The following is a 23858-nucleotide window of genomic DNA, read 5'->3' on the forward strand; positions in this document are numbered from 1 at the left end:
CGGTCTTGTAAATCTTCAGTATTCAAGAATTCTTCCTCTTCCTGAAAGTGGGGTTCCTCTTCAGTGAGGTCATATCTATCTATTTCTTCCTCAAGTGGGTCAAAAAGTCTTGGAAATTTGGCTCTAGGGTCTTGAGAGAGCACCTCCCTTGGCCTTTTAGGTGAAATGTGTTCAGAAGTGGACACGAACCTATCTAGCCTGTCCATATATGATTCAAATCTTTCCCTAGTCCACTAGGATGACCCAGAACGATCTAGTGGCGGAAAGGCTTGCTCCTCTGCCTCTAGTCGTCGAGATCTCTCCCATAAAGTGGAGGATATACCACCGTCGCCCTCTGAGAAACCTTCTCGTGGGCCCGATGAAGGGGACGTATCTCTGGGTCTTCCCTTCAACATGGGGGGAGGTTCCGGCGTACCCTCCGTAGATTTTGGCGTCTCCCTGACCTTTCAGCGGACTTCGGTGACTCATTCACCAGCCGTTTCTGCAAGTCTTTGGAGACTATTCTAGCTATGCTTTCCACGACTAACTTCTCCATCAAGGGCTGGTCGTGAATAGTTTTCGGCAGAGCCGGAACCTTACCGTCGACGGATGCCTTCTTTCGAGGCGTTTCGACAGATATTTTAGTGGTAGCGTCCTTAGTTTTAGACAGCCCAGTTGCTAGGTGCGCATGCGGCTGCGGGGAGGGCTGCCAGCCCTTGCGGTCGGCGGAGGCAGCCGGTTGATTTGACGTTTCCGTTGGCGCTGAGGCCCTCTTCGATTTACTCGACGAATGGCCGTGGGTTGTGTGTTTAGTGACTTTTCCGTGTGCGTCGTCATCGCCGGGGTGTACATCCGCATAAGTAGGGCCGGAGCCGAGCTTTTAGGGTCCGGGGACAGACGCGATGGAGTGGGAGTGCTCCAATGAGAGGTCAACAACCTCTGTTACGGAGGTAGCGTTATCACTATCCCCCTCGGCACACTCGGCGGCCGCCGCCGTGAGCGAGGAATTAGCCTTCGACATGCCGTAGGCTGCCCAACTTTTGACCCTGCGTTCCTTCAAAGTTTTTGGATAAAGGAGCTTACAGGCCGCACACCTGGCCTCGTTGTGGTCGAGGGGTAAGCAAGGGTTACACCGCTTATGCTTGTCCTTCCACGGAAATTTGACCTTACAACGTGGGCAAAATCTAAAAGGAGTCCTCTCCATAGCTGAGGACGTAACCAGTGATAACGACCCAGAAGGAAAGGGGGGAGAAAAGGAAAGGCATTCTAGAAGAAGCAGATATGTCCACCCCGAGCCCCACTCTCCCTACTGTGTAGGCCAGCGAGGCCGGGCCACGTGTTCGGCAGCGCAGATAGGATCACCTCCGTCAAAACCACCGCCGTCGAAAGATCTTGACTCGGCGGGGAAGTTGAATGGCCGTCGAAAGAGGGCTGGAGGTGATATAAGTTAACAATAACTGACAAATAGACCAAGGGTCGAATAAATGGCAATGTCTCTTACGAGCTCTGCTTAAGGCGACCAGTATTCTGGGCGGACAAAAACAATCTGAGGGACCTCGATGCATGAGGGATTTTGGGTACACTACACGTCACTATAGGGATAGTGTTACAGACACGCCTATGTTGACGTCCCCTTTTCGACTTTCAAAAAACAAGATGCAATACTCTGCAGTGACCGCTGGATGTCGGACTTTGCACAGCAGGTGATTGTAAGCAGATTAACAAACATCAGAAAAGAGGTTACCGTGCAAAATTTCTTCTCAATGCAAGAACTTTTATGATTAGGAGTGGCTGGGTTAAGCATGGTATGCTTCCATTGCTTTGTAATCTATTCAACGATAGGAATTATTTGAGGACCCTTTTTTGTTTGAGGTTTTTGATTAAGAAATAGTCTTCCTCCTCATCCAGTGGGTGGTTTAATTACGTAGTATCGCTGCATAGTACTTAGATTGGTATTAGCTGGGCGAGGACAACATGTGGGTGCTCGAAGTCATCTGGAGAGTCCATGCTGTATGCCTCTCATATGCCTTCTTCCTCTGAGAAGCAGGGGGTGTCTAGTGCTTCCATTACACAACATTCATAGGCCCTCATTCCAACTCAGGCGGTAAGGGGTTTACGACGCAGTAAACAGCGCCGACCCTTACCGCCTGAGTACGAGGTCCCTTAGCGCCATGGCGGATTTAACACCTGCTTTTAGCAGGTGTTAAAATCCATGGCGCTAAGGGACCATGGAGTTAATTACGCCACTGTAATTTACGGTGGCGTAATTAACGCCTTCCCCACTCCCATTATGCCCTATGGGGCAAAAATGGGAATGGGGAAGGGTAAATGGGGATTGGGGACTTACCGCCCCGCCAAGGTCGGAATGGGGCGGTAAGTCCGCCAACCACCATGGCGTAAACGTAGTTTACGCCATGGTGGTAAAGTCACGGCCCAGGCGGTAACTTACCGCCTGGGTCGTGATGAGGCCCATAGACTGTAAAAGGGTGTTTCTGAATCCCCTTGTGTTCTTTGCCTTTTACCACTTCCAAACCGGTCATGCATCATGGCATGCAATGTCACAATAGCCTGTTGGAAAGTGAGCCTAGTGCCTTGATGTCCTGCTTTATTTTGTGCTTGGTTCCTTTCAATAGCAGAAATGCCCTTAATGTCTTGTAGTCTGAGCTTATTCATGAAGGAGACATTTATATTTCTTCAGACTTCTGCCCTATAATATCTAGGACATCTAAAGCTTAAGTGTCCTCTTGAGCTATGTCAGTATTCGCTGGCTTCCATCGACAAGACCTTTACTTTAAGTACAGTTTTTTTGCGACATGCAATTCTTCAGCTTTTTATGATCAACGCTCTTATGCCCTATGTAAATTGTGGGAAAACAACAAGTAGGGCAGAGGATGGGCGGAAGTGCTTTACTCACATAACACGATAATGTGAAACGGTCATTGTGAGGGAGACGCCCTGAAAGCTCATACGCATGTCAGTGGGAAATGTACATCCACATTAGATTATATCTTTGTGAATGAAGTAGGTTTGTGTTTGGTGGTGGACATGGAGGTATTAATATGAGCAGAGAGTTATCATATGCCGGTTTGTGCACTACTCACCACAAAGAGATGTGAGGATCCGTTTGAAAAAAAATGTGGTATTTTTATTAGTAATGGAGCTAATAGGATTCATTAGAATCCTATTAAGATAGAGAGAGCAAGGTTAGTTTGTGACAAGGTTAGTTTGTGAAAGAGAACTACCCTGGTTTTCTGAGAGATGGGTAAACACAAATACATCTAATGAGTCCCTCCTCATAACAGAGTTTGCACTCATGATAGCCAGTATTAAGGAGGTCACTAGTACTATTGAGTGATAGAATTGCAATGAAGCGTAAGGACATTGTTATGAAAAGAGGATACAGGTGGAAAAAAAAGAATTTGAGGAATGACATTGGGTCATGTGCAAATGGGCTCAGGGATAAGGATGCCCTCTGAAATTACCACAAGTATAAAATCTGTAAAGTCGAGCTATGGTAGATGGCTAAGATGTCATTTTGCTACTGTTAAACATGAATTGTGGATGCAGTTAGCGCACCTCGCAAGAACTAATAACAGAGGTATATGGTCGGTCATGAGAGGAGCTGCTAATAAACATCTACCAATTAATAGTGTACCCGCGGAAGCTTGGGCAACACACACAGCAAACACGTTGGGATCTGTGATACCTGCTGATGATGTACACATAGTGGTTGATGTCAAGTGGAATTGCAAATCTACAATCCTTGACATGAGTGTTATGATTGCAAAACTACTTTTGTCTTGTGCTTCTGGTCCCGATGGCACTTGCAATGGTTTAGTATAGATGTCTCCACACTTTTGGGCAAAGGCCCTTCATACACTTTTCGTACATATTGGTGAACATGGTCAGATTCCCTCCACATGGATAGAGAGTACCATTCTGCCGATATACAAAAAGGGATGTTGGAAAGATCCCACAAATTATTGGATGCTGGCCATGCTGGATATGCTGGCCAAAATCTTTGGAGAGTACTCTTAAATGAGTTAAATCAGTGGATATCAGATACTAATATCCTTCCAATCAATCAAATGGGATTCAGACGCAAATCAAGTAAAACATAATTTGCTCACCCTGGTAACCACCATCGAATATGCCTGGAAATGTCACCAGCTACCTGTGTATGGTGCATTTATAGATTTCAGTGGAATGTTTGATGTGGTCATGAGGAATAGACCATGGAACAAATTAGTTTCATGGAATAGTCCCCATGGCCTGTTGACCATGATCAAGCTATTACATGTTGACACCAGTGTAACGGTGAGGTTAGATGGTGAGGGAAGAGTCTCAAGTTTGTTTCCCACCTCTTGAGGAGTAAACAGGGATGTATCCTTGCCTCTACTCTATTTAATTTATATTTGGAGGATTTAGTGGAAGTGTTGCAACCTGCCATAGCGTGTCCGGTGAAAATTGGCATGTTGAAAATCGGGTGGTTCGCAAATGCAAATGACCTCGTTTTATTGAATTATACTCTGCTATGCCTTCAAGGGATGCTGGATGCCCTTGGTGACTATGCCAGATCCAATGGGCTGCGCATCAATATTAAAATAACTAACATAGTGGCGTTTAAGGGGAAACATAACAATCAAATTGTCTCAAATGTGGTATGGAAATTAGATGAGAAAGTGGTGGATTGTTACAAGTATCTAGGGGTACTGATTGATAAACTGAAATGGGCATCCTAGTGGGAGGATAATAAGGTAAAATGCATGAAGATAACTAAGACTCTGAGTGTGTTTATTAGTAGGCAAGGTAGATGCTTGATCAAGACTATCCTACCTTTATACACAGCTAAAATAGTACCATTTCTGCTGTATGGTGTATAAATCTGGGGGTCTACCCTGATGAAAGAGTTAGCTACATTTGAAAGGAAGATGTTAAACATGCTGTTTCGGATGCCAAAATCACTATCTATTGAATATTTATTGTTAGAATTCAACCTTAAACGCAGCACTACAGTCATAAACAGTAAACTAGCGCCGGGGTATGATAAGCTGCTTAAACTAGACAGTAGCACAATAATGGTAGAGGAAATTCTGGCATACAGAGCTATGCATGACCATGAACCATTTGGTGCTATTGGTAAACCTATTATCTGCATACAAGATCTGAGCGTCAGGATATGATCATTCGAGTAGGTTAACATCAATGAAGGGACTTAAAAGATGGATAAATGAAAAAAACCATGAGTATGGTAAAGAAGTTGATTTGGTACGACTGGCATGAACAACGCACAGTGGTCCGTTCATCCAGTATTGGATGGAATGTAGTACCATTCCAAACAGTACTACAGTAAGAAAGTATCTACTTCTAAAATGTAATAGTACCCAGGCATTAGAAATTGAAGGAGCCAAAAGAGGTGTACCTCGATGTGAGCATATGTGTCAACTATGTGGGGAACTGATCAGAGGTGTTGCTAGAGGGGGGCTTACGGGGCTATAGCCGGGTCTTTTGGTTGTAACCGTGGAGAGAATCTCAGGGCCTACAACCAAAAGGTTAGCTAGCCCTGAATCCCGACAATACCAACATTAGTGCAGCCCCAGATGTTTTCCAGACCTAGCAACACCCCTGAAACTGATTTTAGAATCAGGAAAACATGTAATGTGCCATTGTGTAAGTCTGAATGCTCTGAGGAGTAAATCAATGAAAGGTTAATGTAACAAGATTAATTGTGATGAAGTTACATCTATGTGGACATTGCTGTTGGAAGGGAATGATGCCAATTTTATCCATCAAATGATGACATTTTATAGTCTATTGATGGATATTTTAAGTGAGTTATCTATAGGGATTTTATAAGTCTTAAACATGATTGGAATTGTGTTTGATGAACATTTTTCAGTAGATTGTTATGTTTTATGTTATTAGGTTGATGTATTTATTGTGTTTGTGCAAATAACTTGGTATACACAAAGTCTGTTTTATGGCTGTAAGTATCCAGGACAGAGGACTATTGATTTGCATGGACATTCTGATGACACCCTTAGTTTTTAGTTGAGACAGTGCAACCTCTCAGAGTTAGGGCAAGCTAGGTTTTCACTTTATATTCGGGTAGAATAAAAGTATATGCCAACAATCATGCCACCATGGTCCTTTGCAAACGTAATGAGGCCAGTAGCAGTGGCCCTGAGGGAAAGAGGTATGCAAATAATAATATATCTGGACGTTATCCTCATGCCTGCAAGCGACAGCCGGACCCTGATTCAAATGCAGTGGGCATCTCAACTCATCTTGTCCCTGGGATTCCTGATAAATCAGGAAAAGTCTGAGCGCATCCCCATGCAGCACCTAGAGCGCCTAGGGATCTTAGCAGACACCACAAAAGCAATGCTAGCGTTACCAGCACCCAAGATGAGGGCGATAAAGAAGGAACTGAGAGTGGTATTAGCGAAACTGGAGATATCGCTGCAAGCTCTAGCAAGGATAGTGGGCCTTTTAGCAGCATCCATCCAAGTGATCTTTTCTGGCATGTTACACTACAGAGCACTGCAGAGACTCAAGATTCGGTACCTACGAGAGGGCCTCGGGTACCATCATTTGGTTTCCCTAGACCAGAAGGGATGATCAGAACTACCGTGGTGGATTCAGAACATGGACGCCTGGAATGGGCGTGCTATCTTCAGAGACACCCTGGATGCTGATCGAGCAGGGCAGGCTGAGGAGCGAGGTGCAGCAATAAAAGCTTTTGCGAAAGACAAGCGGAATGTTGCATCCTAATCAGGACGGACAACATCGCTGTGGTACGATACATCAACCACCTGGGGGGCACCTGCTCTGGCATGCTAGTAGAGCTAGCAAAGAACTTCTAGCATTATTGCCTCAACCACAAGATTTCTATTACCGCGGAGTATCTACCGGGTGTGCAGAGCGTGGTGGCAGATTGGAACTCTCGTTACTGCAACGACTGCAGCAACTGGAAGCTTCACAAGGATGTGTTTGTCTAGAGAGCAGCCCTTTGGGGCCCGCTTGACACAGATCTCTTTGCATCCAGATTGAACAGACAATTAGTCAAGTTCTTCGCTGGAGTCTGGACCCGGTGACGCAAGGAGCAGATGCTTTCCTGCAAACATGGACGAGAGCAGTTCACTACGCTTTGCCCCCCATTCATAATGCTGGCCTGGACATTAGCAAACATCCAGAGAGAAAAGGCAGAAGCCGTAGTAATAGTCCCGAACTGGAAATCGCAAGCGTGGTTTCCAGTTCTGATGGGACATTCTTCAGATTTTCCGAGAGTGCTTCCCCTCAAAGAGGATCTCAGGTCAGAATCTTCAAGGAATTACCATCCTCTGACGAGGAGGGACCAGCTCCCTCTACTAGTGTGCAGAGTGATGGGAGCAGATGGAGCCCATCAGGCATTTCAGAACCAGCTCCAGACTTTATCAAGCAGTCGTGCGCCCTGTCAACCCTCCAAAGCTGCACGCAGTATGGGGGAGATGGAGCCTATGGTGGAGCCAGAGCTCTGTTCATCACCTTACATCCCTGTGCGTACAAGTGCTCAATTTCCTAGCATCTTTGACCAAAGGGGGCAAGGCTTTTAGATCTGTAGACGTGTATCGGTCAGCCATCCCCATGCGACACGAACCTTTGGAAGGAGCTCCATTGGGCAAGCACCCTGCGGTAGTTAGACTGTTGCGTGGCATTAAGATCTGCACACCCCCATACCTAAATAGGCGCAACTGTAGGACGTCAACTCTGTTCTGCGGCTATTTAGAGATTGGCCGCATAACAGGGATTTAACAGACCAACAGCTGTCAGAGAAGCTCGCTATGCTACTGTGTCTGGTATCTTGTTGAAGAGTGGCTGATTGAAAGAACTTGGATAGGAAGATCTTCTGCCCGGACGGTGTATCTTTCTCAATTGCAAAAAGGACTAAGTGTCACTCTTCAGTGATTTCATATCCTGATTTCCAGGAGCATCCAAAATGGTGTGTGGCACAAAGGATCAAAGTATAGGAGGCTAGGATGGACGAGGTAAGGCCGGCAGGCGTGCCAACCACTGACTATGCGCAGAAAAACATTTAAAGCGGTAGCAACAGCAAACAGCCAGATGGGTGCACGAAACCATGACCCTTGTGGGCATCATTGCGACATGCTTCAGAGCGCATTTGGTTCGGGCGCGATGGCATCCAAAGCCTTCAGCGCGGGAGCTACTCTCCAAGACATTTTGAGGGCAGAGGATTGGTCTACCGATGCTACATTTAATACCTTATATCTTCATCCTTTTCGCAGTGCTGCGGCAGTTGTGGTTAGTAGCTTTGAACAAGCATAATGCTCACCTCCAGTCTTGACATAGGACGCAAGAGCGAGAGTGGCTGGGGAGGTGATGATCGTCAATTTATATTGCAGTACTTTGCGCCTTAATACCTTGTACCTTACCAAATATATGTCTCATTTAGCAGGGGATGACCAGAACACTGGCTGAGGACCAAGTAGCGGAGGCACCGAGTGAGCACCGATTTGGGTCGTAGTGGTGATCAGGAGATGCCTAGCACGGGACAGGGTGGAAAATAAAACGCAGTCTACAAGTGTCAGGCATAAGTTTCAGAGTTCATTGCACCAGATGTCAGTTGGAGGGCATCCAAAGAAGAGGAAGGGACCTGGGCAGGAAGTAACATGTAGGCCAGGGGCACTGGGATCCATGGGATGTGCAGTTGCAGTGTGGTTAGTTAAGTTTTGATGTTTTTTGAAGAATGAAAAGAGGAAGAAACCTTAAAGGAAAGTATAATAAAAGAAGTTGGGCATAATGCTCGCCGTGTCTGTAATAGAATCAAGACTCCCTGCACAATAGCTGGTGTCATTTTTATTGTTAATGTAGGCATTATTCATTGTTGTAGAATATTTTGTATTCGTCGCTTCCGAATGATACAGAGCTCTGTTTGCCCTTTAGTCAAATACATGCTTTCTAAAGGTTTTAAATAAACAAATAGGTAATCTTCAAAGAACAATGCAGCAATACGAGGTCAACTCTAGATTAATGTATGAATGACACCAAAACAGTGATAGTGTTAATCTGGATTTTTCTATGGTTTGTTTAGCATGGCCTAATCCATTCATTAATCATTCATTCACACATGCATTCATTTTGAATTCATCTAGAATAAGCTATGTTTCAGCACTATAGTTTTGCTCTAAGCTATTATGGTTCAATGTTTGCTGAGAGCCATGAGATTTATGTACACTTGTCATTTATAGCACATTGTAGAGTGCTTTTAGATGCTAGAGATCTGCTTTGTGTTTCTGCCCATACGATTATGCTTCATTCTGAGCGCGGAGACGGAATTGTTTTCGCAGTCGAACACAGTTTAAAATGTTATCATAACAAAAATGAGTCTTGGCAGACAATCAGCTATTTTTCGAGCACAGAAAATATAGCCTTCACTACGGTACTTCAGAGATAGCATGTAGAATGTTTTTGTTCTGCAGGAGAAGGCTTGTTTAGTTTTGCAAATGTTAGCGATAGCTTGCTGTTCCTAGAATAATGTAGAAATAGGTCATGTTAATGTGTTCCTGTATGAAAATGCTTGCTCTGCTGAAAATGATAGAATACGCACACGTAGCAATAGAAATGTAAATGCATCATAGCCACAATGCTTCTGTATAAACAGAGCATACAGGGCTGTTCTGTTCATTAGGTTTCTTAGATTTGTGAGATTCGTTAGAATCATGAGAGGTGGTACTAGCTGCAGACAATAGCTGGAGCTGGAGTTAGAGAGAGCTAGCTAGAGAGGGAAGGAAGCTGTCTCATCAGAAGGGTTGAGCAAGATGGGAGACAGACTTAGAGCATAGTCCTAGAGAACTGGCTGAGTGGGAGAGAGCATTGCTAGAGAGAAGCTGGGCGGGTTGGGGTCGCTAAAAGCACTCATAGGCTAGAGAGTGCTGATTGCTCGCTTGTTAGTAATTAGTGACATTTTGCAATGCACAGAATAAAATGCATTTTGCTTTGAAATGAACCGATTCCTGTGTCTTTGTGATTCTGCTCTGTTTTGTTTACATAGAAATCACAGTGCAACATTTCTAGTTTCACAATAGTTTTCCTTTTTATGAAGTAGCAATACAAAGCAAATAAACCTCTTTGTATGTGCGTGGCACACTGTGTTCCTCATACTGCAGGTTTGTTAGCAAATACGTATATCTCGACACATGTGGCCTGCCAATGGCAGGACACAACCCAAAAGTTACCATTTTGTGACAATTTCTTTATCTCGGATGACACTTTGAAAGTGCTTTGCAGGGAAGGAACTGGTCAGAAACAACACAGATGCAATCCAGCGCAAGGCCCAAGCACCAAACCCTTTAGGCTGGGTAGCTACTTGCCAGGATCTGGGCCACTGCTGCAGCTCCCACTGATCAACATACGTAGTGCAAGATTGAGTCATTTATGACCTCTGTGCAGAAATAGCACACGCCTCACATCTATTGAGAGGATGTCCAAATGAGACCGTTTTCTGTTCAGGCGAGTGTTGTGTCAAATGAAAGCAGAGAGTTCAGTTTACATTACCTGCATTACATAAAACTGCAGGACCTGGTCCCTCCTGCACTATATTCATTTCCTAGAAGAGCTATGACCCCCCCAACCTACGCAGAGATGTTTTTATGGGAGGGCAAAAGGGGCACTTGCCCAGGGCCCCCACCTTGGAGGGGGGCCCCACAAGGCTGACTGATCTGAAGAAGATTCAATTGTTCTGCAGTCTTAAATAGCACGCATCAGGATATTTTATGGGGTGCTGCTGAGGCTCTTAACCCATTGCCTTTCTGTTTTGACAAGTACATTCTGCCTTGATCAATTCATCATGTATTGCTTTCTGTGTTCACTGTGGTAAACATAGTTTGTGTGTTCCTTACTGCACAACTCTGTAGCATTCTTTCCTTCCTGTGGAAATTATGTTGATCACTTGCAATAGGTAACAGTGAAATGCATATTGACGAATTGAGTGCCAAAATGGTTCAGAGGTTAGCTCAGTGTGTGAAGCAACCATTCCAGAAATATGTTTACATATGGAAAATTAGAATATCACATTCCAGCAAGTCTGGCTGAGCCTTTCCTATGTCTGAAGTTTATAAATCTGCCTGCATATGTACTTGGTTTTGCAAAACAACATCTGCTATTATCAACAATGTACCTGCACCAGCTAGGGGTTGCTATAAAAACTAACATATCATCCGTGCGGTGATGGTTTAGAAATTGGTTGGTTCAGATGGGGTGTTGTAAAACCTAGGCAATTGCCTCCAACAATGGCATAAACTGTTTGTCCAAGAGATGAATAAGTATCCAAATTCAAGACTATGGAACAAAGGCGTTCATGCTTGTATCCTGGATGTGCCAGCAGACGATACAGTGATCCTGGCCAAATCATCGAATATATCTTACATTGGTGTGCTGTTTTCTGTGTGGTTTGCCTCTTTGCATGCTGCTGGTATCGTTTAGCATATTACTTGATCTTTTTTCTTATGTAGGCCATTTGGGTGGAAGGGTTTGTAGACAGAAGAGAGCGGACCAGATGTTGCAGGCATCAGGCAAGCATATTTTAAGGTCGGCTTGTTTGACACAAAAAAACTGTTTGCTTTTTGGTAAAAGTGTAAGGTTTATATGCACATTTATAAATGAAAATGCCACAAGGCATTGTTTTGGAAGTATTTAAAACTTTAAAATACAAAAGACAAACCCAGATTAAATATGTTAAATCACATCGATTGGTATGCTGGTTATTATATACTTCCCTTGATGCTGGGGAGAATGAAGCTAGAATCATTCCCATTTTGCATAACACTGTTCTATAATATTTTGTTTAAAAATGGTCATGTTTGGTAATGTGATTTGTGTACTTTCCAAGTCCGTTTTTATAGAATGAGATTGTTTTAGTTCATGGTAAGAACTGGAAAAGAAAGTGTTCAAATTCAGAAATTGCAGAGTTGGCACAAGTCGCAGCGTCACCCCTTAATCAATGTGTGATCCTGGACATCTAATTTAATCTTGTATTGCTTAACGTCTCAATATTACCAGTCCCTAAACCTTTCAAAATTGTCAGCCCTTCAGAGTGGTTTCCTTCTCATGGTATGATCTTCATAAAAGCCTTATTCATGGTTTCCCTGTGTTGAACTAAAACAGTGAGCATATTTATATTGCACATCACAGGCATTTGTTCCTTTGATATCTAATGGCAACACTATTTGAAAACCATATCCCACTTGTAATCTCAGCCTGTCTGGATAAAGACACCTTCCTGCTAGCTTCTAACCTGCCTCCACTATTCATGCTACTTTATGTGTAGCGTTCTCCTTCCTTCCAATTATTGGTCTTATTCCGTGCATGAGCACTTTTGCATTTTGTGAGGCAGCTAATGTGAGTTCTCTGTCTATTATGGGTTACATGTACCTTTTACATACGGCCCTGCATTAATACTACAGGCTGCATACATTCCTGGATGTTATTTCTAAAAAGCATCCTGTTTCTATACTAGAAGAGAAGTAACCTCTTCGTAGACTGCTAATGTTGGTCTTCAAATGCTACTTGTTTATCATTCTGATAAGAGCAAAAATGAAGAAGGTAAGGGGACTTAAAGGGTGTAAACGTGCTTATTATGCTGCGAGTCAGCATATCAACATATAGGTTGTGAGCGCGACAGGTGGGGGGGCGCAACCAGTATTCTTGATCCCTTAATTCCTTTGGGTTGGTGGAGGGGGGCCCCAAAGATGTCTGTGCCCAGGGCCCCAAAAGTGCTTAAAATGGCCCTGCGCACAAGGTTGCGGGAAAAGCGGGGTTCCTGCAGTGAATTGTGTTCATTTTCATTGCTGGTTCTTTCCATCCAAGGAGATTAACAGAAAACAAGATATGTGCAAGTGTTTTTGATAACTTTCCTAATGTGAATCAATTTTCAAGTGAGGCTGGAAAGTTACGTTTTCCTTCCACAAATATTCTACTAACAGGATGCGTGACTTTCAAGCACTCAAATGCAGTTTTCTTTTTCAAGCACTCAGAAATTCGGGTGGGGGGGTCAAGCACTTAGAAAAAAAGCAGTGTTTTTAGCACAGAAGCATTGGGGTTGATCGCTTAGAGAAGGCAAATTAGGCAAAGTGGTTCAATTACAGTACCTGGTAGGAATAAAATCTTGTAGCCAGAAGTACGAGATCAACGTTGACAAAATTATGGACAACGATGTTGCAAATCCCTTTAAAATGTTATCTGCATATTTGATGACTGCTGCAATCACCAGACCTCCAAGTGCCTAGAAGAAAAATGAGAGCACGTTTGTCATCGGACCTCATTTTTAAGCCGTTTGCAAGATACAGTGATTAAATCGTCAAGTGTTCCAAATGCAATGTATTTATTTCTCAACCTGCAACTACAGAACCGTCTATCAAATCGCCATAGTGTCTGGATGGGACTACAAATCGAATGAAGGGGCATGACCGCATTTTGAGAGTACATTTCAGAATGTATTATGTACTTCATGTTGCAGGGAGAGAACGACTGAATATCTAGATGTTTGGCAGCATCACTTAAATAGATAACTCGTCCCTTTGTGCTTTCTGCACAGAGCATTCACCTTCTCTTTAATTAATGAACAATCTATATAATGCTACAGGCGTATTCATATGTTGAGTCCACCAGTAGGCTAGTCTGCAACGAGCTGTCGTCTCTTTTTTTCACGCAGTAATAGCAAGGACTTTAGACCCAGGTGCAAATGGCCCTGGCTCCAGTCAATAGCCTCAACATTGGTAAGCTACTCTGTTCGGCATACCCTTGCACAGGGGAGTTGCTAGGTCTGGAAAAGACCTGGGGCTACGCTGATGTCGGAACTGTTGTGACTGGGGGCTAGCTAGTCTTTTGGCTGTAGCTCCTGAGATTCTATCCGGGGCTACAACCAAAAGATCAGGGGCTATAGCCCCCTTAGCCCCCCCTAGCAACGCCCCTGTCCTTGCAGCTTCTTAATTAACTCCTTGGCGAGCTCACTATTTTGTGACTTGATCACCAGCTTCAATTGGGATAATTCCGGCGCAAGTTGGCAAGTTCCCTCAACCGCACGCACCCCTTTCCAAATGCAGGCGTGTTGCCAGCAAGGAATCTTCCAAGGTTCGCAGGTTTGTGTTACTTAACACATCCTTGCTTTCCCCTTGGTCACAACCTTTCTCCACCCCATTTATCTTAATCAGAAACATCTTCTCCACATTTATTTTTTTATTTTATTTTATTGTGCATTTGTTAGGCGCTTATTCAACAAGTAAATTGTGTTGTTTCAAAGCGCCCGCATGGCAACAGTGAGGGAACATGGGAATGAAACAATGTATAGACTGTAGGATAAAGAGGAATCTACTAGGCCTTTTGAATATTTTAGAACGTGCAAGTGCAGAGAGAGAAGAGGGGGAGGAGGGAGTGGGGTACGTGCTGGAATGTCCATGCTCGTGGGTGAACAGCAGATATAAGTGCCAAGTATAGTAAGTGTGATAAGTGCAATAAATGGGTAGGTGCAAGCCTACAGTGGGGTAGGCCAGTGGGTTCCGAAGCAAGGCTGTGTGTAGGCAGAAGCTGAGGCGATTGGGTGTGGTAGGCCAGGGCCCTGAGGACACATAAGGGCCCTGGTCACCAATCATAGCGTAGGCGAGGAGGGAAGAAGGGAATGAAGAAGGAGGAAGTGAAAAGGAAAGTCTTGAGGAGCTATTGGAATTTGAGGGGAGCAAGGGTGTTCAGGATGTCCAGGGTTTTGTGGTGAAGTGTGTGGCCAGTGCATTGCAGAGGGACTGGGAAGGAAGAGGGGAGGAGGAGACTGCGGAAGGGTTGGCAAGTTCCCAGCAGATTTTAAAGAGGTCAGAAGTGTGATTGGATGCACTAGATATCCATGCCTGGATGTAGGCCATTTTCTTGGCACGGATGGAGAGTCTGTATTGCCTTTGGAGCATGCGGCAGGCCAGTTTGTCAAGAAGTTGAGCATGAGGTTTGCCACTTCCGTTCTGCAGCCCTGCACTTGCGTTTCAGGGCTGAAAGTTCAGAGTCGTACCAGGCATTACGCTTAGAGCAGTTTTCAGGTGGATCCTCATGACTGGGGCAAGAATGTCAAGAGTGTTAGTAATGGTCAGATGGAGGTTGCTGAGAGCAGAGTCAGAGGTAGAGTCAGGGGTGGGGGGAACGGGGGATGAAGGTGGATGAGAAGGCAGCAGCTGACACTCGCTTCATCGTACAGATGTTCGTGAACGAGGTTGGCAGGGTAGGAGGAGGTACAGTCAGAGGGCTGAAGAGGCCCAGGTAAGAAGAGAGGAAAGAGTGGTCTGACCATGAGAGAGCCGAGAACAAGGGGGGAGAGTGAAAGACCAGAGTGGATGCAGGCGCCAAGAGTGTGTCCTCCCGAGTGGGTTGGACCAGGCGAGAGAATGGAGAGGGAGAGCGAGGTGCAAAGGTCAAGGAAGAGGGTGGATGCTGTGACTGATGAGTCCAAATGGATGTTGAAATCACCCAGGAGAAGGAGATTGTAGTGAGGAGAGAGGAGCAGAAGTCAGCCCATTTAGAGAGGAAGAGGGTGGTAGTGCCGGGGGGCCTGTAGATAGTGGCAAATGTCAGAGAGGAGGAGGGTGAGATGACCAACTTGCAGACCAGGCTTTCGAAGGAAGAGTAAGGCTGAGTGGGTATGAGGGAGGCAGGAACCCATTCAGAGAAGATTAAGGCAACCCCACCGCCAGCACGGTTAGGGTGTGGCTTGGAAAAGATCTTGTAGCCATCGGGGAGAAGGGAGTCAAATGCAGTGACTGAAATAGTCCCCTCTGAAAATGCACACAATGTTACAAAATTGCAATCCTGGGTATTGCGGTGCAGCCAACCACTTCTGTTTTAATTGTTGTATTCAGAGCCTTATTATAAGGGCAATATGTTGCATATGATATAGCAATAGGGAACGTTTTCTTTTCTATTCCATTAGGTAGGCGGCACACTACCGGTGTCCTAGGGCGAGTGCCCCCTGACAGGAACAGGGTGTGCTTCCAAGTAGGGACAGTTTTATTGTGACAAGACAGATTGACACTGATACGAATCATGCAACATAGCTCTATTTATCTCCATTAACCTTTTTTGTGTGCTAACAGATCTTTAATGTAGAAGGGTGGAGTTCATACCCAAAGAGGTCTCCTATAATAGGTTTTGGTCCCTCACTGTGAATGTGAGCTGGCATTGAACCACGTCTCGGTAAGAGCGAAAATGTTGAGGTCCATATCTTTAAGAAGGAGGCAGATGTCGGCGGAGTGTTTGTTGGCTGAATGGGCGTTAAGTGTGGCCAGGTGAAGGAGGTCTCTGCCTTTTAAGGTTTTCCGAGGAGGAGTACACTGGCGTGGTACACCAATTGGAGGGGGAGAGATAGAGAGAGCAGATGGGGGAGAGGCAGGTGAAGAAAGAAAGTTAATGAGGGATGGCAGGCGCCAGTCAAAGACAAGGAGGTTGGGTTGAGGACCCTGAACCAAGATAGTGCCAGTGTGGTAGACAGTAATGATACAGCATGATGATGACAACCCCGTCAAGAGGACTTCCCATTTGGTGCCACCATTAATGAGAGAGGATGTGAAAGGGGAGAGAGTAGAGATGAGATGAGGAGTCCATAGATCAGGGGAGGGGACAGGGAAGAGGACATCGGTGAAGACCTGTCTGGAGGTTGCGCTGACATAGGTATCTGCGATAGGTAGGCCAGGGTTGGCACTCAGGATGTCTTTTTTATGCTTTTTCCTTCCAGGATTCGTGAGAGAAGGGGGGTAGGTAATAGTGTAGCAGTTAGAGAAGATAGTAGAGATGGTGAGTGTCATCAGGGTGGCAGAGGATAGTTGAGGAAAGAGGGGTGGCTGCACTGCACAGTCCTGGCCCGAACTCACCAGGTGGCCTACAGGAGGGGCACAGAAATTTAATGCAAAATGTGGGGTGCAAGGAGTTACAAATACAACCCGTGGGTATGAAATTTAAACAGGGCACATAAATGCAATGCAATGTGTGGGGTGCAAGATTCGATTTTAAAAAAGGATACAAAATGCAGTGCAAAAATTGGTGCAATGATGTAAAAACACACATACCGAGATTCGATTTTCAGAAAATAACACAAAATGCAGCGAGAGAAAGTAGAATAGGTGGGTCAGAGAAGGCAGAGTGAGATGGGCACAGTTTTGGTTCAAGGTGAAAGTGGAGGAGGTAATTGAAATGTTCTGCTATCACTCACTGGTAGATCAGCAGAGAGTGCAAAGGTGTTGGGGCCTAAGTTCGTGAGAGAGCAGGTTGTACACAGGAGGCTGCTTCACAGTTTGTAGCAGCGGTAAAAGGTGGGGGGCCTCCAAGCCCTCCTCGGCTCAGACAGGCACAGACAGGAGCCTTAGGGGCGGCCTTAGGAGTGGCTCGGCTTCCGCCTGCTGGTGCAAGCGATTGGCCCCTTATATGTGGCCTGCCCAATAGATGCTGCAGCTCAGAACTGTGCAAGCACGGTGGTCATGTTAAAGTAAAAACAAAATTCTTTTTTCCACTAGCCCAACTGGGCAAGCAGATACTTTACTTTATTAAGTGTAACCAGTGACTCCAGTATCAGATGGCAGTCCTCCGGTGGTCACCCGCAAGATACGTGGATATGTGTCCTTTAACGTAGTCTATTATCTTATAGCCACTGCCAAAGGTAGTCCGTTCTACTAGGTGTGACAACTATTTGTGGAACGTCCACCAATGTGTTAATGTTGCACAGACGTTGAGGTGGTAGCAGGAAAAAAGGCTACCATTTGCCTCCCAGGTTTCTAGATGTTGGCTGTGTCACTCTGTGCACTGAGTTTACTTTGGAGGTTGCAGTGTGAAGGACAGTGGCCTCACACTTCATCAGAATATGAGACCCCTTTTAGCTGCTAGGGCACAACCCCACGTTAGGCCAATACCAATGCCAAACACCGAAAGTGTAGTTTCCAAATACTTCCTCAATTGTTACTAGGAGTCTGTACAGGCAATTAATGCTTGTAGTGACCCTCCGCATACCTTAAAGGGCCCAATTTACATTCCACAATGTCCTCCATGTCTGCCTGTTTGGACTACAGGGATTGCCCTCAGTTGGCCCACATTTCTTTATACAGTGACCAGAGCAGGATGCCCTACATCCCCCTGCTCGATCTACTCCTTATTTATTGAACCTCCAGTAATTAAGATGGGATGAATACTCAGATTTCAGGAATATGAAGGGGCGGAAATGAACACATATGCACATGATGCTCCCATGATCTCCCCAATGCTGATCACGTCACCTACTTTTTGGACCCATTGCAGGTTGCAAAATAAATTATGATAAATCCAAGGTCATGACGGTCAGGTCTGCTCCTTTAAATTATAAACTCATTCTTTAAAATACCTGTGAATGCACATTTTCACACTTTCTACCTCTGGCGTCGCCCCACCCAGCCTCGTTCATCCTCATCATAGTTCTTTCTTTGCCTCTTCATCCTGTTTCTCAATTTCGTCTCAATCCTCCCCATCCTCCCAGAGCCTTTCTCCATTTTCGTTCATTGGCATTTCTTGCCCCATTTTACTGAAACTCCCAGTTCCACTGTCTGTTGGGCAGGTATCCCTCCCTGATCTCTTATCACCCTCTCCCCATAACGATTGATTGTTAGATTCATCTTAGCCTCTTTTTGCCACGTGACTGGTTGTTTTATTCATATGTTCATAATTTTGACCCTGTAAAATACATTTTGTATAGCACCGTAGAAATGCAACAAAATACATACGAATAGCTAAATCCAAGACAAAGTGAGAAGCGAGAATAACTTCAGCCGGCCACTGCCAAGCCAGATTCTAGACAATATTGTGCCCAGAGCGAACCACCATAATATGTCTAATGGCCCGGCTATATGAAGCTCTATAAAAATCACCAAATTATAATTGTATGATGCAAGTACAATGCCAACATATTGAAATGCCTAGCAAATTGTGACAGTTGCTGTTGTCGGATTGCAAAAGCTGGCCAATTATGCGACTATCTGGCAACATGGAGAGTTCCTTACTGTACGAGGACAACACCTGTAATAGGTTTTATATGAATGGATCCTGAAAAAACCTATGCAACGACAGTAACTTTGACACACAATTGTAACATTAGACAAATTGTAAATGTACATGGGCATGTGATCTCAATGCCTACAGTATCAAGAAAGAAAATCTTTTCACTAGACACATGTCAAGACTGTTGGCTTTGTTATTAATTGTTGCCACAATCATTGTTTTCAACCTTTCTATACATTTTGTACAGTAAATGAAACACATACACACCGCCACCACACAAAGGAAGCAATCCCCTCAGCCTTCAACCATTTTGGTTGCGTCCAACTCCTGACCCCTTTGCTAAAAATGAAAGGACAGCAATGTCTAAAAATATAGCTTTTTTCCATAATTACTAAAACTGTTTTGCACCCCAATAAAGAGCATAGTTTGGCAAGGTGACTGTTAAGATGGATTTCTAAACTCTCACCTGGTGGGCAGAGGTTTAGGAGGCCACCCTAGTTTCATGGAACTGGGGAACCTTCTGGACAAACCAGACCAATCTACGGTAGTTTGGCAGGCGGCCATGACTAAGTTTCAGGTGGTTTGAGAATGATCGGAAGCCCACAATGAGTACACACAGTAAACTCCACACAGAATACTCTTAGACAGATGTATATCAAACATACATCATACTATTGGACTAAGTAAGTATAATGGAGGAACCCAACCATAGAAAATCATGCACATAATCAATACGGGCCCTGTGACTAAACTAATCTAGTTGTAATTTCTTGTTCCCAACACTCAGAGATCCAGAATTATTAATAATAAATATATTGGAAGACCTTATCCAACAACTATTTTGACAATATTGACCAATCAAATACAGAATATCAGGAATAGGAATCCCTCCTCAAGAACCACCTGAAAAGGTGGGGAAACACGTGTAGAGGGGCATAAAAACAACAAAGAGGGGTATAACAACAACAAAGGAAATAAAAGGGCATATGATCAATGAGATGGAAATATAATCTTTGGTCGTATAAAGTGTCTGAATTTATGGCAATGAAAATCAATTGCAAAAGTGTTCAATGAAATGTCATATCATGGTGCAAAACACCCGATGATCATTTGAAGAAATCTTGTCAATTAAATTGAATTGCATAATTCACAAAATATAACATAAAAATGTTCTTTTGGAGCGCACCAACGGAGATCTTGTGATTATTCTTCTAGTTTAGATTTATTATAGACCTTTACCATCTAAACACAAATACACCACAGTAATAATAAGACAAAATAACCACAACCTGCAACAGAAGAGGTAAGTTCAACACAGATATCTAGGCAGTTCTTCGAAGTAAATCTCTAACTTATGCAGCCCTAAGAAGTGAGGAGCTTTATGCTCAATAGTACAGGAGTGCGTTGTTAAAGCGTGGTCGTATGTAAAGCAAAAAGCCGGTTCTCTTCCGGGAGCTGTAGCTGTTCAGGAAGAGGGTTGAGACAATGAAGAATAAAGCCCTAATCTTCTAGGGGGATCTACCTTTGCAGGTAAAGGGACTTTCGGAGTTTGGAAATAGCTGGGGAGTGCAGGTTAGCCCAGTTTACAAAGGTATCTTTTCAGGGATTCTCCTGCGTAAAAATGACTGATGTGCCAGGGGGCCACCGGTAAGTGATGCAAGTACTCATCGACCCTTGACACAGTCCAGGCCAAACTTTGCCAGTCTAGTCCAGTTCGCTAGTAGGTTTCACCCATGCAGTTACAGGCCGCTCTGGCTCTCAGCGGCTGTGGGACAGGATGATTGTCCGTGGTGGGACAGTAGCCTTTTCTTAGCTCTCAAAGAAAGGAGAAGGATAGTTCCAGGGCAGCATGTCTCAGGTCACGGTGGGGCAGGTCTACAGGCACTTACAGCAACAGTCACTACAGCGGGGCAACACAGGGACCTCAAATGCTTGTGGCGTGGCACACTCTCATAAATCGTGACACAGAGGAGCGGGAGAGGACCCAGGACCACAAGTAAGCGATTCCCAAAGTCTCGAGTCTCAGCTCGGGTAGGCAGCGCTTCTATATGATACCCCGGTTTCTACCTGGCCAGTTTGCTGGATGGCCCAGGAACACTTCTGAAGAGGCTCTTTGTGAGGGTAAACCAGAGGTGCTGAGAGTAGTTGGTCCCACGACTCCAAAGGGTCAAAGCACCCTTGCCGGGCTTCATGGTACGATACAAAAGCAGGGGTAGGACGGGACAACAGCGGGGTCGGGGTGCTAAACCTTCCAGCACATCTCCGGCAGTGCCAGGGATCTGTTCTTTTCGATAAGGATACTTGACTCCTTCTGTAGTTCGGTGTGAACTTCAGGTGATCGACCTGGAATGGATGCAGAGCCCCTTCTCTTATCCAAGATTCGTTTCACGCTCAATTCTGGGATAACTAATGGAGGATCTGTTCTCTTGCATGCACACGAGGCATGGCCCATGGTGATTCCAGTCATTCAGGCATCAGACATACTGGCACCAGTAGTGTGGATTGGGACCAGACATTCCCAATCCTCTTCCTGGGCACTAGCACAAGTGACATGCAGGAGCCCGCGAAAGATGCAGTTTTCGCGGGTGGCTGCATTCCCAAATAAGGAATACCCGGGTCTCTCGACCTGAGGGAAGGTAAAGGGACAACATGCCCAAAGGTCAGAACAAAAGACTTTGTGGCATGGCAATTTTCGCACTGCCCACAGTCTTGGGCCAAACACGGTAAACGCGATATGGTCCATAAAAATGAAGTAAAAATACTTAAAAATTAAACTGCTGCCACCAGTTCGTCCTAAGCACATTTGTACAAACACCAAAAACAACTTAGAGGGTGGCTAGGGCCATAAAACAAACGGACCCCTATGCACGGTAATGTCAGGTACTTGGCACATAGCTAAAAAGTTACCAAGAAATGGCAACATAGTCAAAGACTAAGGGAAACATAGTTTCCCAGTACTGACAGCCTGAAGGGTGTGTCTGTTTCCCCATAATAAATTAGCAAAAGCCCAGAGGAGCGCATCTAAAAACTGGCTAGGTAAGCCAAACGAAAGCAAAAGGTTTGGAGGGTGGGGTCCATAAATGGAGGGAAAATTGCACCTAAGGGAAATCTTTCCTAACACTGACTAGATATCACCTAAGCACGTGTTTGCAGTCCTTAGCATCCGTGTAACCGATCTGTTCATTTGTATTCTTTTGTTTCAAAATGGACTAACATACCAGAAAACCATGATTTTCAAAAGCAACCACAGTGGTGTTCAGATGACATTGAGTCATTCATTTGATTGTCCCAAACATCCCACAAACAAGAATAGGAGCCTAGTCACCTGTTAAAATAACACAAATGAATGCTAATTCCTCCCCCTCCTCATATTATGCCTTCCTTTGGCCATTTACTTTGGCCCCATACAACCAACTATTCCTGCTGGATATCTATTGTCCCATTTCAACAAGGCATTCAAAATAAACATAGCCCTTTCAGTCCACCGTAAACTACCAAACACTCCATTCTGGAATACTAGTGCTATTGTGAAATTATCACACTGTTCAAGCATTATTTGTTTCACAAAAAGGGGCTAATTTGGAAGATTGGCGCCTTTTTCTAAATTCTCCCATCAGTTTATTAAGCCATTGGCTGCATCATGGGAGGTAGATGGATGTGAGCAGGGCTTGCTTTTATTCTCCGTTTCTGTCCAAGGTTAAAAGCGACAACTCCCTGCTTTCAGAGAGGGGAGATTAACAGGCTGCCTGCTGCACCCCTTTCCACCCACCTGTGCCCCAGGCCATTGTCCGGTTTGCCCACCCCTATAAATGGGCCTTTGCTTTCACCACTTATAGAAACCCAAGCAGATACATGTGCAATATCCCTAGAAATCACAGGCATTTTAATTTCTCATAGATCAAAGGTAATATATACAGGATTGCCTACTGTTAGGTAAGATTGTCATAGCAATGATAAATCTTCCTGACCTGTGTCAACCCCAGAACCTTCTGCTTTACTGGTGGATTATTTTTCCCTATACCTAGGTGAGTGGTAACATTTTCCACACGCACATATTCTTTTACTCCTTTTATGGGTGTCATTTCTTAAGACTCTCCATAGTGTCTTTTGAATTTTATCCTCTTTGACAACTTTTGACACATACTGCCTATTGTTGCTGGGTTGCCCTTGGGGCTCCCCTTTTAACTTTCTCTGGCTAACCGTGTGAGAACTACCGTTCCCAAGGGTAAAAAGGATTTTAGGAACCCTTTTACATTTTATTAGGTGAAACCAGCACACTCTACCTTATGTGGAGTGATGGGGATATACAATGTAACCCCTTTAGCCTTTTAACTGTAACATTTAGGTTACAGGGACAAGCTTACCTTTGATGGCTGGTAGCAGTGAACTGTTTAACTAATTCGGTGCACCTTTACCGCAGGCTGTTTCCACAGCCCTGGTAAAGGCACCATGGGTGCTCATTTTACCAAAATGGCCCTGATCTTCTTTTTTGCCAGTTCAGTGTTCCTTGTCCTTTCTTGTTCCTCCCCCTGACCCCCAGGGTGGGAAAATCCTTTGTGTCACTTTTGTATTCAGCAGCAATCCTGTGGATTCCCCGCCCAGGCTCCAGAGTGTATGAAGGTAGGAAGCGAGGGAGAAGTCCAAAACTCTGCAGCCCTTTCTCTTCCAGCCTGACTGCGAGAATCCAGTTCAAACTGGAAGGCTGGCTGTCTTGGAAGGACTGCCAACCTCGCAAGTGTGAATGTTGCTAGTCTGTTTGATTGGCTGTGTTCCTGCATAAAAGTCTGACCCTGGAAGCTGAAGAGGTAGTCGACCACTGGAACCGAAACTGAAGA

The 23858-nt window shown here is 44.7% G+C and overlaps 1 protein-coding gene across 2 annotated transcripts in view; it reads right to left on the reverse strand.

The window, feature by feature from the left end:
• SLC35A3 (solute carrier family 35 member A3) overlaps window positions 1-23858 on the reverse strand; it is a 643323-nt gene that overhangs the window by 35607 nt on the left and 583858 nt on the right. For both annotated transcript variants that reach the window (XM_069641592.1, XM_069641593.1), the window contains exon 7: window positions 13125-13258. In XM_069641592.1, the coding sequence (XP_069497693.1) occupies window positions 13125-13258 (134 nt within the window). The remainder of the gene's footprint in view (window positions 1-13124; window positions 13259-23858) is intronic.

This window comes from Ambystoma mexicanum, chromosome 1q, assembly GCF_040938575.1.
Source record: "Ambystoma mexicanum isolate Mex_15411 chromosome 1q, UKY_AmexF1_1, whole genome shotgun sequence".
Classification (NCBI taxonomy): Eukaryota; Metazoa; Chordata; class Amphibia; order Caudata; family Ambystomatidae; genus Ambystoma; species Ambystoma mexicanum.